We start from the raw sequence: 14,499 nt of genomic DNA, 5'->3' as shown, positions 1-14,499 counted from the left end.
GCAATGTCACCATAATAATACAGCAGACATGCTGTAGGTATTATTACTAATGACAATGGCACACCGACTCATTCAAGTTCCACTCTGGCACTTTCCAAACGAAAAGTCAAGGCCACTTTTGCTCCATGGGGGTGACCAGACATTTAAGGGGGGGGGGGAGGCAAGTCAATGCCACTTTTGCTCAATGGGGGTAACCAGACATTTAAGGGGGGGGGGGTGGCAAAGATCTATAGTTGTGTTTTGTATATGTGATGTTTGTTAGATAAAAAAACATACACATGTTTTTCTGTGTGATAACTAGTATTATTAACAGTATTTACTAATTTTGTTTAAAACAACACTACAATATTTCATGCCATCACATTAGCACTACTAGTGCCTGTGTGCCAATATAATACATTATCTCTTAGTGTATTTACATTGAAAAGAAACACACAATACAAATTGAGACCGTTGTATAATATATTAATTTATTCATTTTCAAATTGATTTCCAATTCAAATACTGGCTTCATAATCCATTACTTATAATACTGCACTTATTGGTTTAAGAAATTCTCCCTTGGCCTTGTTGTAAACCCATTGAACTTTTGTTTGTGGAGGGAAGAGTGACATCATACACAGAGCTGTGTGTGAGCCAGTCATAAGACGAGATAGTGTGCCAACCAATGAAAACAGCATATAGAGGACAAGAAAGAAGAAATTAAAATGCTGCACTACACTTAAAATTTGGTCAGTTACAAAGCTTTTCCCAGTGACAAGTTAGAGAGAACTTCTGTAACCCAAAATTACCCCAACCCTCCCCCCTCCCGCCCGAAAAAAAAGGAAGAAATTTAAAACCCCAAACCCCACTTTTTTCACCTTTATGTAATTGTTGAGAACCCTGCATTTCAGTCCTCAAGTAAAAGAAAAAAAGGAGGGAGCCTCCTGGCACAAACGGATAAATTACTACCCGTACAATCTCTTTTGATAACAGCAATCTATCCAATCAGAAACAAGCTGATAATGCTGAAAAAAAAACCTGTTGATTAATACATACATTGATAAATACATAAATAAATAAATAAGAGACTAAAAGAGTAGCAACAAGGTCACAACTGGTTGTTTAAAACTGGAAGGGTAGAGGTTGAGCGATAAAGGACTGAGGTGAATGTCAAGGTCCTTTATCACACACCCACGAACCTGCAGGTTTTAACCGCCCCAAAGACCGAGTTACTACTCAGTTTCATTCGCGATCATAAATGCCCTTTTTGTTGAATAGCTTTTAAAATAATGTTGGAAAAGATGTAAAACTTTTAAGTAAATTTTTCATTTCCTGTCTGATAAACTGTCCCACACATTTATGAATAAAAAAAAAAAAAAAAATGTATCATCTTGTCCTAGGGGCTCTTCGTCATTGAACTAAAAAACAATTATTGAATGTCTTTCACAGAATTGGTAGAGCTGACAGAATAGCGCAGTGTACATGTGACAAACCACGAACCATTTTCAGCACTGTTTTCAGATTTAGTTTTACCAAATATATGGCTCCATAATATTAAGTAGGATTTTAGACTAAAATGCAACAATATATGATGTTTATAATACCCGTTAGTGCACTTTCATGCTAACATTTGACCCTTCATAGATGAAATCACACACTAGGATCTTGTTCCCAATAGACCTTTATCATGGAGCAGCCATCTTGAAATTTCCCCATTGATATCAATGTAATCATTCCGAGGCTTGAAGAACAAAATAGTCTGGTTTCTATTTGCATAATGATTATAAGCATTCATTATTGTTATTCGATACAAGGAACATGACCAAGATGGAGGCAGCATGATAAAGATCTATACTAAAAAGAACAAAACCTGAGCACATCGAGTTCAAAAACAAGAGAAGAGTTTGACGTTGATTGTAATTAGAGTTCCTCATTGAGCATCCGATGACGTTCTGTCTGGTGTCTTTTCAGTGTAGATGGCCGAATACATCCCTTGCCACAAATCTCACAATGGTAGGGGTACAATCCACTGTGTCGGAACATGTGATCTCTTAACTGACGTCTTCGGGTAAACTTAGTTCCACAAATCTTACAAGAAAACTGAGGCACACTGGCATGAGTGAGAAGATGTTCCTTTAAAGAGAAGTTGTACTTGTAACTCTTCCCACAGATATTGCAATTATGTCTATTCAATCTGAACAAGTTGGAGGATTGACTCCCGCTTGATAACAGTCCAATGTTTCTTTTAAAGGCCAGACGAATCCCTGAGTTTGTGTTTGGGGCATTGCTAAAAATATCAGCGATGCTGCTGATGGGGCTACCAGGGGTAGTTTCTTGGTTGTCATCTTTCTTTTTGCTATGTTCTGTTTTGGAATGTGGAGAGCCAGAATTCTTGGAGGAGTCATGAATGACTTGTGGAAACACTGGTCTTAAACTACCGCGAGGCAGGGCAGTTGTGTCGGAGAGAAAGTTATCATTTTGAAAGGTTTCTTCTAAAATATCTTGAGTGTCTCCTTCTGTGATTTCATCAGTTGTTTCCTCACCAAGAGGTGAGAGGTGAGAGTGTTCAGATGTGATCGCTGTTGGTGTGGGGAAAGCATGCTGAGATGATGGAGCACCTGAAGCACATCTTCGGCTACCATGAACCTGCTTTGCATGTTCAACCAGCTCGGACACCTGCGGAAAATATTTCGGACAGATCTGGCAGTGAAATACTGTGTGAACCTTGTCACTGAATTTTTGGTGAACCTTCTCATGTTTGATCAAGCTAGTCCCATTGAAGAAACCCTTATGGCATACGGAACAAATGTAAGGCATCACAGTGCGATGCATGTGCATATGGCGCTGTAAATGTTGTGCCAACTTGTAGCTCTGCCCGCACACATCACAGAAGAAACTCATTTGCCTCTCCATTCCATGGTTTATCTGTGCATGCCGGCTCAGTATCTGGATACTACCAAATGTCTTGCTACAGATTCCACACTTGTATGGCCTAGGAGTTGGCACTACTGTTTCAGTTTCAGCACAATGAATCTCAGTTTGGTTTTGATCTGTTCCTACAAAGGCTGCACAATTTTGACTTTGGAACAGAGTTTGATTCATTGTATCATCAGACTTGGCTAAAGTCAGACCATTTTCATTATCATTACCGTTAGAATCACAAAGAGAGTTCAACTCATCATTTGGTTGATACTGATCAGGAAAGCTTCCCTTGTTTTCTGAAAGTACTCTAAATCTTCCAAAATCATGGTTATGTGAATGGATTGACGAGGAGCAGGGCTCTGCAAACTGTCCAAGTTCATGTTCCTCTTTCACAATAACAGATCCCTCTATACTCTCTTTAATAGTTCTAGTTACAGCTTGGTCATTATCCATACAGCAAACACTTTGACCATTGAGGACACTTGAAGCAGATGTTACTTGGTAGTCCTCCGAGTTTAATGAAGATGAGGTCATCTCTCCCGACACAACCTTCACTGCATCCTCCTTAGAACCCCCATCCTCCGTCCATCCGTCACTTTGGCTGCTTTTGTCCACCAAGACGGTTTCTGGAAGTCCAGTGATCCCTGATACCGTCACCTCCCATGGTTGCTTGGTCAATCCTTTCCCTTTGTACAAAAGATGAAGGGCCTTGGTGGCATAATACTGGCCGGATTGGTTAGCTCCATCCTGTAGTTTGACCAGTACTTCACAACCAGTTTGCACAGCCAACTCATGTGCCTGTAATTAGAAAGTAAAAAACACACAAACGTAAATATTTTTAGTTTTCAAATCACTATATTTTCCTGAAAACCCCCCCACAAAAACCAACCAAAACTATCAAATTGTAGGTAGAGCTAACTTGCACTGTGAAGGCAGTCTGTACCGGTACTAAACATTGTATACAATTTTTACATCAAACTTAACTCTTAGCCCTAAACCCCTAGTTTTCAACGTCATTCTTTGGGGGAAAAAGATGAAATAAGCTGAACATGTCTGGAGAGGTACAAGAGACAATTTAGAAAACTCTTTTTTTTTTAATCAACTAACCTTTTGAAAGACTGTCCTGCACAAGTTTTCTTTCACCCATTCTCTTAACTCAGGATTCTCAATAAACCGCATTTTGATGCAGAAAAATCTTTGTTCATCTCAATCCTGATGGAACAATTGAGCAGCTCCTTTCTACAACACTAGATGAGGTCAGGTCAGGAGGGAGGAACTCCTAGCTACAAGTTGAACCCTGAAAATAGCAACAACAAAAAAACAGTAGGAATGAGAACATTAAATGAAATGCATTATGATTATGGGTGTCACTAAACAAGTGTCAGCTAAGTTTGCTACCCAATTCTCACCTGGTCAGGTAGACATTATCTTAAAATAAAATCTTTAACAGATTGAGTGCATTTAACTTTCAACAACAAGTATATTGTTAAGCCAGGGATGTCAAAATCAGCCCTGCCATTTTCCGGCCAGATCACCCACAACCATGCAGGAATAAATTCCCCCATGCCACAACTTTGTATCAATCATGTTTGCCACAACTATGTATTTCCGTATATTTTTTATAAAGTATACAAAGTAATAACTATAACTAAAGTTTCGAGTGGGCATAAAAAAAAATCATTCACAACACAAATAACGATCAATAAATAATAAAGTGGGTGGTTGTTTTCTGTAAATACAAGTTATTTACTGCCTTTTTTTTGATATTATAAGTTGCATGTAATATTTCTCACGAATTAGATGCAACATAATTGAAACGCTGTAATTTTTTATATTTTGATATTTTGTACAAAATAAAAATAGTCAAGCCCAGGGGGAGACGACAGCCCTTAATGACAAATAAAATATAACAAACTAATTATTTGTACAATACCTCCATTCACGTGTGTACGCGTTGCAGTATTATCCTTTTCTGCAACGATGTTCAGTCTCACCACCCAAATTTTTAAAACCCAAACCATATCAGACCCATGCGCCCAACGACTATTTCATTCGGTGTGCGAACAATATCGACCGACGGCAGTTTTATGTGTACATATTTTCTTCCCCTCCTGACAACTATTTGTGACACTTTCAAAAGGAAAAGCAACCAAGATAAACTAAGAGCTATGAATTTCAAACTAACGTTTGTGAACGAAATTATTTTCGGGATATGGAGGGGTTCACTTCATACTAGTATAAAACATATAAACATAATAAATGACTATGAAGAATAGAAAAAACTATCGCACAGAAAATACTTTGCTTTATTCTTGTTTATCAACCCTATATGATACAAAAATATGAAAAGAGGAAAAAAACAAAAACTTATTTCACGGGATTAATATTTTACATGCATTCGATAATGACTCTTTTTGTCAATGATTTTTCATTTACTGCTATAATGCTCAAGAAAATTTTTCTTTTTACAAATATTTTCAGTATATATAAAAATAGTATTTATACTTGTATATCAATATGATAATAAACATGCATTGATATGTACGATTCAAAACTTTACAAATATCTACAACACAAAAACCATTTTCACATTTGCTTTTCATTTCTCTTTCAAAATCACATCATTATGAACAATGAGGTGCTGTAATGGTTTCAAATCAAATATCATTAATACGAAAAAAAAAAAAAAAATCAAATCACTGCCAAATGTAAAATAGAAAACATGCAAAACGGTGCAAGGTTTTTTAAGATTTTATACTTTTTGCGACCGAATTACAAATTACCTTGTGGAAAATATGTTTCTCAGAGGGCCTGTCTTTTTGTTCCAAGACAAAAGGGCAAGAATTCGGCAGTGTAAAAAAGCATACAAATTTCTCCAAAATTGAATACAACTTCCACACATTTTTACCAAATATGTTATTTTTTGTAGGTATTATTTATTATACACTTTTCTCGTGAATACAGTTTATACTTTCAATGCATTTTGCACTAAATTGATTTCTCACATGGCGACTGACCATAAAGGAAAAAGAACAAACTTTTTATAATTTATAAAATTTGCTAGACCTCAAAATACTTATCCATCAGCCAGGAATGGGAGAACAACAGGAACACAAAAAGACTGCAATTTTCTTTGTGATTACTTTTATAAACCAGCTGTATTCCAACTTACTTCATAGGCCAGCAAAAAGACATTTTAACTAATTAGCACTATTACCATGCAGCATACTAAATTATCACTTTCCTTTAATTGTTGTGAATGGTTAGGTATTCATGATTATAACTATAAGTCAGAAGGTAATTTTCTTATAGTTGCATGAGTTTCGTACACAACACTTGAAGTTATGTATTGGTTATTCAATTTCAAAGTAACTTTTATCTTTTCTTCAAACATGTACATAAAAAAGAACTCCAAATGTAACCAGTGTTGCTTCCTCAAAAAAAAAAAAAAAAATCCTCAACATGATTTACAAAGTCAGTTAACTATAAGATATACATCTTGCAGATGAGAGAATCGTATTTACACCTAAGGAAACACACAAAAGCATCTTAGAAGGATAAAAGTTACTTTTAAGTTCAGCTTACTTGAGGCAATTTCTTCATGTGTGGTCATTGCTGACCTTTGCAGCATCATTATCAGTACTTTTTGCAGCACTTTCCTTTAATTGTTGTGAAGCATTTGCATCATCCATTTTCAAGGCACCCCCGCTACTATCCTTTAGTCCACTTTCAGTGTCCTGAGAGGCATCCTCAGTCTTATCTGTAATCTCCACAATTTCCATAGATTTTTTTAAGTGTTCAACTTCGAGGTCAGGTTCTGCTTCTTCTATTGATTCAAGTCTACACGTCTGTCTTTTCTCGATCGCACAAGCAGCCAGCATCTCCTTCAGACTGGCAAACAGAGGATGGTCTGAACCATGGGTGATCAGCATTATATTCTCTGCCTAAATAAACAAACAAATAAAAACTTATCATTCTGACAATGTTTTAATAAAGTCAAATCATTGCAATCTTTTATTTTCTCAAGAAAACATACAGTATTTATTTAACATTGAAACATTTCAGGTTGAGTGGCTTCTGGCTGGCACTCCTGAACAAAGATGTTGACAAAATAGAGAAATAGAGAGACCACTGAAAGCTCAGTTGGTAAAGTTCTGGAACGTTTATCTGGAGGTCACCAGGTTCAAGTTCCCCTCTACTAACTTGTCATTGTTCAACCCTGGGGTTCAAAATTGTATTAGGAAGTCTTTATTGTTAACATGTCCATGTGGGAAACTGGAAAAGTAATGCCATTGAAAAAGGCACTAGGACAGTGCTACAATGAATGAGTGAAAGTAGCGAGAAAGAAAAAGTAAGGCAACCTGATAAAATATGGACTGAAGAGGGCCGGGTGTCCTTTGTATTACAAAACGCATTCAACCTTTCACTATCAGCCAACAAAATTATATTGAAAAAAATTGTGATAGATTTGTCAACATCACAGCAAGAAATTGTTTTGATTTTTACATGAGAAATTGGTCATCATTCTTACTTTCTGCAGATTCTTTGTCGCTTCTGGGATCATTTTCAAGTATTGTTGTAGTTTCCCAACTCTCATCAGCTGGATGGCAGCATTTGGATTGTTACCTGGGCAATGAAAACTGGAAAAGGCAACAAAATACAATTCAATTATCTTAATTTGAATTAGTATAATTGATAAGATCCAGAGTGATCAAATAATATACACCTCAAAGCCAGCTATTTGAACCCACAATCTTCTCATGAAAGCAAAGCCAGCAGTTCACAGTCTACTTTACTACATTTCAAAGACAGATATTATCATATTGTTACCCGATGGATTCTTGCAATATTTCTTTCTTGGAAATAAGGAGAACGCTTTTGAAACTTACTCAATATGTTCAATAGATCGTAGCCCGTACTCAAGAGCTAGCTCCCATTTCTCAAGATGAATACATGCATCCATTGCATAGTGGAGTGTCTCTAGTACCAGGTGATGGTATGGGTGGAGTATACCCTTCTGTAAGGTTAAACACTGCTCACTCAGTTGAAGAATCTTCAGCCAATGTGAAATGTAAAGTTAAGGAAATTCTGTTGAAGAACAAAACCAAAAGACACAACCCCAAACCCATTAACTTTAACCCTTGTGTCATTGGGTAGAGACCTTCTTGGAACGCCCCTTAATGCCCAAATCGTTGGACTCTTGATGTTATTGACTAAGCCTGGATTAAGGCTGACAGAGGGTGGTTTGGAGGTAATAGATCATATCTTACAAAATAACAACAAGAACTTTGAAGGATCCAGCAGCCGTTTTCAAAGCCTACTCTTTAAACACTCTAAATAAAAACCTGTCACAAGGTTGTGACCTGCAGCCTATTTTACGAAGCCCTAGGATACATTTTATCTCGAGTTAGGACGAGACTTAGAATTAATCTTAAGGTTTGCATGCTACAGTGCGGGGCTGGAACTCGCCCTAAGATTAATCCTAGGTTAGGAAGAGTTTAATGAAATCGACGGCTGGACAGCTCTAGCCACTATTAAATGTCAAAAACGTATGGACTTTGATTAGAGGTATGCTTTGTGCCATGCTAAGAATTTGTACTTTGGGGTATAGTACTAATAAAATTTAAGCACAAGATTTTTGATTTAGGTGGTAAGGGTTTTAACAAAACATGTTTATAGAAGCAGAGGGAAAGTATCTAAGAATAAACAGAGTAAAATTATACAAAGAGGATATTTCCAAATGACATAATCTCTTCAGCTGCTGATAGTTTAGCCATGCATTGCTGTTCCACTAGTTTCAGCTGCTCGGAGAAATCAGGAGGGAAACCATCAAATGTACACTGACTGCACCTCTTGACACTGCCATCTGTGAGAGTAAAATAGGAAGATATATATTCTACATTTATTCTCAATAAATTCATACCATCATGTTAAACACTCCTACTCTCGGACACTGAGAAACCATTTAAGACAACTCAACTGCCCATCTTGTGAATGGTGACACAACTGTCCACATTAATCTTAATAAATTTGTTTATATAGACAATGTGACCTATGCTTATATTCCAACCGCCCTCTGTCGACAAAACACTGTACACGTCATATTTCACGGGGCAAAAAGATGCGTAGTCATGGTAATATTGCATACGCTTTCTAGCTGGCTGCCAAAACACAAAGGTTTTACCCGGAAGTATGTGCGCTAATTATGTTATGGTTTTCGAGTGATGACGTCAGAGGTCACATCTGTGTTGTGTTAATATTGCTCAACGGTATACTTTGCTTACCTGGGTTTAAAAGGACAGCTTCTCTGCACTCAGGGTTACCACACCTTACACTGTGACGAAGTTGTTCCTTTAAGAAGGAAAACCAAACAAAGATTAAATATACCCAGTAATACACAACTGGAAAGCAACAATCGCATGAAAAGTCTAATTTGTTGTTGGTTAAATGGAAATGGTTGTTGTCAACTCTTTATGATTCAAACGAGAAAAGTTTTGTTTTGAACAGAAGTTAAGCAGAGCTACATTATATATTTTGTATAGCACCTTGCAGGTTTGTCACTGCGGTTTGTCAGAAACGAGAAAAGATCCCGGCAAAACAAAACTTTGTAGTCTGTGTTTTTAAGATTTTAATGGTACAGATAAGAAACAAAAAAATGAGGAAATCATCTTATCATCTGACAAGTTGATTGCCTGACCTTGTATAACTTACCAAATGACTAAATAAAACTTGAAATATAAGAAGAGTAACAAATTGTTAAGCATAAACAAGTTTATATATATTGCTTCTTACCCTCTTTGTGTCTCTGCACGTGTGACACTTGCACATAAACTGAAAGACATTTCTCAAGATGGCGTTTCTTGATGCGGTTGGTTTCAACACATCAACATAGCACACAAAACACTGGAACAAAAAAAAGAGTAAAAATATGCAGTTTAATAAAGTGAAGAGAAAGATAAAGAATTCCTGGTTTTTGAAAATTTGAGTTGACTCTTTTTTAAGATTCTTAACTTCACCTCTTTGTTGGCAAGTATATCTCTTGTTGCTCTGACACTCATTGAAGTCCCATTATGGATAGCAACACAGTTATAGTCACAGCTGTGGTTAAACATGGAAAATCTGTGGCAATACAACAAGAAAAACAAGCAAACTGTAAGTAGTTGCATTATGTATCATTATGTTGAGTACTCAGGCAGAAGAATCTAGCCTACTGAACTTCAGTTCTGGTTTTGTCTCAAGCGTTAAGTTAAAGATTTTGAAATCAAAACTGAAAAAGAACCAACAGCCAAAATATATGAATAGGGATCAAATGCTTCATTAATTCACAGTATCACCCACAAAGAATTGAATCAATAAATCTGCCATAGTAATAATAATAATATACATCACTTATAGAGCGCACAGTATCTGACAAAGAAAATGCCATTCAAGGGCGCCATAGTATAACTTCAAACAGAGTTTGGACTCACTTAAGATATAATCCAATTCCTAAGCTTTGTAGTTCACCATCTGAGATATCACATGTATTACATCGCATCCTTCCGAACAACTCCAAGACCTCAGCTGGTAGCATGACATTGGATTCCTCCCCCATGAACCGTCGTAATGTATACAACCAACTAGAGAACTCTAGCTGTGTGTCTCCACGGAGATCTGTTGGAACTGCCAAAGAGAAAAACAAAACACACATTTTAACTTTGTTTCAGTAAAGTGATTTCAATATAATCATTAACTTATTAATACCTTTACATTCATTTAAATATATGCTATATGTGTGTATTTGTGTTTATCAAGAGTTGACCAACACATCGTTAACAGGTTTCTGTAGAAAAACACTGTGTCAATTTACAAAATATAATTTTGGCTTTCCTTCATTCAAATCAACTCTAATTCCACCCTACTTTTAATTGGATGAAAGCCCAACCCAAGTTATGTCACTGAACAAACAATCAGGCAACTCCAACAGTGTCTCTTCAAATGTGCTCTCAAAACCCACCTTTTTCCCTCTTCATAGCTGGTCGTCTTTGTCTTTTTTCTGTCTTTTCCCCTTCTTTCTTCAGTGCCTTGTATCCTTTGGCAATTTGGCGCTTTACAAATACAGTTATTAGTATTGTTATTTGTTTATTGTTATTTTCAGAAGAAGCTAATAAAATTCAAATCTTACCCGATTGTAGGTGGTCGATATGAGTAGGGAAAGTCACAGATCCATTAACTGTTGCAGCAGGTTGTTTCTAGAGAGGGGAACAAAGTTAAATTGTTAGGTACCGGTAATTAAACCTTTGATCAAGCAAGCATAATTTATAGTTTTGAAGATTTGGAAAGATTAGCATGTGTTAAAAATATCTATGTTGGAAGCGATCAGTCAAACCACGCCATCGGTTGTTGTGTTGCACGATCATTTGACTCTGTAGGATATCTGGGACTTACATTTTTTTTAGAAACAAAAAATAGTTGCAGGAAGATTGACTGATAGCACATTGAGATCAACCGATAACACAATGCGATCGACCGACAGCACAGATAACCCAAGATATACCCAAAACAGTTTAAGAAATGTTCACAGAACTTGCTTCAAATATCTACCTTTCTTTTGCGACTTAGTCTAGACATGAGTCTGACATGGTCTGAAGGAACGTTAGGAGTGACCCTACTTATACCCTCACATTCCAGTTTGTGTGAAGACCAAGCTGCTCTCTGTGGGTTATAAAATTGGCACAGATTAAATATTTTAATGAAGTTTCACACCAAATGCTATCTCCACTAAAGGAAATAAATTTTCCAAAATTGGAACCCTCTATCCCCAAAGAGGATTTAATTAGTCACAAGTAAATTAAATAATCCAGGCTTGATACTTCCCTGAGGCAACGAAGGTGATTGCCTCAGTGCCCCCCTTGTCAATGCCTTGATTCCCTTGAAATGCTCCAGTAGAAATTTACAACTTCCTCATAGGGTGCCCTTTAACAAGGATAAACATGCCTTGGGCCCTTGCCTGTTTGAAAACAAAGCATACAGGCCTGTTCGACAGTTTAACTAAATTTAGTTGCAATGATTGTAAACCTCTCTAAATACATTACAATATACTATAACGAGATACAGATTACATACATGGACTGAAAGAGGTAAGTCATTATAGGCAAATGTGATTAACACAAGAAACGGATACTTTATATGTACAGATGACAGGTTCAACAGAAGAAACTTAAATGTCGAAATGAAGAGAAGAAGAATAAGGTTTCTCTACCTGACAATCTCGGTTGCAATAGTATGCAAACCTGCAGGCTGAGCACTTGTGAAGAATATCATCCCTGCAGTACATTAAACAAATCGGTGGAAATTAATTTAGTAGAATCCACTGAGTCATTCTTCATTAGAATAAAAAAACATCTAATCATCATCAGTAGATTCATTTATCAGTAGGATTTGGGTCATGAACAAATATATTATATGTTTTTAAAACACAAGTTCTATAATTTATAATCATACATTGTCAATGTCCACAAAATAGTTATAACAAAACAGTACACTTTCTTTACATTGAAAGCCTAGGCCCCGCCTACTTCTAGAACTATATGAGGTTCATTCCGTTATCGTCTCCACAAACATAGTTCTGGGAGTATTAGTAAGCCCGCCTATCAGTATCACTTTCTGATTTAATCACAATCCTAGTTTAGTTCTCTCATTTTCCAGAACACCTGTTCATTTATCAATTAGGCATAATTATGGATGTACAGAGTAGAGTAGAGTAGAGGGTAGGGTTAGTTAGGGTTGTCTAATCATTCGTTCTTTCTCTGTGGTCTAATCAATCAACCACATAACCTAGTAGTACACGATCACTCTGTAACCATCGTGCTTTACCATTACGTTAGTGTGTTCAACTTCAACTTGTGTTAAAATTGATCTTTTGTACCCTTTGCGCCGTGGAAAAATGAAAAATGTCCAAATCTGGCCACCACTTTTTCACTCATTACTAAATCATTCCAAAGAAAAGCAATCCCATTTGACTAAATACTGCCATGCTGTATTTTTTACCTCGTCCTCTATTCGAGACTTATAATTTCTAGTACCATCACCCGGGAAGACACTGGAAAAGAACACTGCATGCCATAGTGCAATGGAGGTAACCCCCCCCCCCAAACCAAGAGGTACTCTAAAAAAGTCTAAGTCTTTCTCTATGCTCTACCTTACTCTCTTAGACCCAGTGACTGGGCACTAGATGTCTAGATTTGTTTTCCTCGAAATTTTGACATTAGGCCTATCTGTCATCTAGTAAAATGTCCAAATATCGAAAAAAAGAATCTAGTGCCCCAGTCACTGGGTGCTGGGTCTACCTTCTCTACATGCTCTACCATGGAGGAACTAACTAACCCACCAGCAGTAAAGAGTTTCTGCAGTGTGTTATTTTAATCCGTCACCTGCGACCTTTAACACAGTTAACTTAATAACCCATGGTCATGGAGGAAGAACGTTGAACTTGACAGTTGAGTTTATTTAAACATAACGTACCGTTTTGCGAGACACTGGTCGCAGTAGTAACCCCTCTCCCCATTCTTGACGACAAACTCAAACGGCTCCTCAGTCAGCAACAGACACCCTGCCTTGACTTCACGAGTTACTCGGACACCTCTCCCCCTGTTCTTCGTGGTGAAAACCTCGATAAGTTCATCAGGCATTTCCTGCTTCTCTACGTCGGATGCCATCTTTCCCTAGTCTCCACCATCCGCCCACAGCAGATTTTCAGACTTGAAGTTCCTTTTTAACTGCACAGACAGCGCTCCCCCTACCTCCCGCCTTCGATCGAAACAGGCACGACGACACATTGACCTCAAAACACGTGTGCGTAGACTACATGTCTCCTTCGGCAAGTAAATGATTTCCGCTTATTCCTTAACACGTCATTTGTTGAAAGATGAGTCAGGACCACAGACATGTCTTTTAGGTCAGGGCAGCAACTATTGTTTTGAAAGGGCGCCCTCTTTAGCCACTAATTAACCCGCAAAAATTAGAATCTTGCGTTTTATACACAAGTATATTTTGCTTTCTTTAATCTGCTCAACCTAAAAATATTCATCGATAATGAAAGTTAGATAAGACGTGCATGCAACAAACATACACAACCTTCATTACCCAATCCCTAACAGGCACATTATTTTTAAGGTCGATAATATTGTTTATAGGATTTGCACCACCCCTCCTGGGATAACACTATGACCCCACTCCCCCAACAAAATTACCTTGAAAGATTTGTTTAGACACCCCTACAAAACCCATGCTGAATGTGCAGACAGTTAATATTTGTTGCCATCTTGAGACTTAAAGCCATTGGACCCTTTCGGTCAACAATATTGTCCAAGGCCCACACTTCGTGTATACAACTTCTATATCAAATAACAAACCTGTGAAAGTTTGGGCTTAATCGGTCATCGGATCGAGTCGGGAGAAAATAACGGGAAAACCCACCCTTGTATCCGCCGTGTCATGACACGTGTTTAAAATAAATCCGTAATTCTCGTTAACGAGAATTGATAGTTTTACTGTTTTCTCAAAAAGTAAAGCATTTCATGAAATAATATTTCAAGAGAAGTATTTCACCACTAC

General features: G+C 37.2%; 2 protein-coding genes across 3 annotated transcripts; both read right to left on the bottom strand.

Moving 5' to 3' along the window:
* Positions 1–509: 509 nt before the first annotated feature.
* On the bottom strand, positions 510–6,607 carry LOC139948299 (uncharacterized). Of its 2 annotated transcripts, none has more exons than XM_071946412.1 (3): positions 6,490–6,607; positions 4,012–4,201; positions 510–3,702 (listed from the first exon to the last, which is right to left on the bottom strand). In XM_071946412.1, exons 2-3 carry the CDS (start codon positions 4,081–4,083, stop codon positions 1,903–1,905), a joined length of 1,872 nt encoding a protein of 623 aa, XP_071802513.1. In that variant the 5' UTR covers positions 4,084–4,201; positions 6,490–6,607; the 3' UTR covers positions 510–1,902. The 2 variants fall into 2 exon arrangements, with proteins under 2 accessions (XP_071802513.1, XP_071802512.1); XM_071946411.1 differs by lacking the exon at positions 6,490–6,607 and adding an exon at positions 4,838–4,926.
* Positions 5,284–13,699, bottom strand: LOC139948301 (histone-lysine N-methyltransferase SMYD3-like). The gene is made up of 12 exons (XM_071946413.1): positions 13,408–13,699; positions 12,146–12,209; positions 11,488–11,598; positions 11,069–11,135; positions 10,374–10,566; positions 9,921–10,023; positions 9,697–9,807; positions 9,189–9,255; positions 8,639–8,770; positions 7,794–7,968; positions 7,436–7,544; positions 5,284–6,848 (listed from the first exon to the last, which is right to left on the bottom strand). The coding sequence occupies exons 1-12, from the start codon at positions 13,599–13,601 to the stop codon at positions 6,504–6,506; spliced, it is 1,671 nt and encodes a 556-aa protein (XP_071802514.1). The 5' UTR covers positions 13,602–13,699; the 3' UTR covers positions 5,284–6,503.
* Positions 13,700–14,499: the final 800 nt, after the last annotated feature.

The sequence above is a fragment of the Asterias amurensis genome, chromosome 15, assembly GCF_032118995.1.
Source record: "Asterias amurensis chromosome 15, ASM3211899v1".
Lineage (NCBI taxonomy): Eukaryota > Metazoa > Echinodermata > Asteroidea > Forcipulatida > Asteriidae > Asterias > Asterias amurensis.
This window is presented reverse-complemented; position numbering and strand designations above follow the sequence as displayed.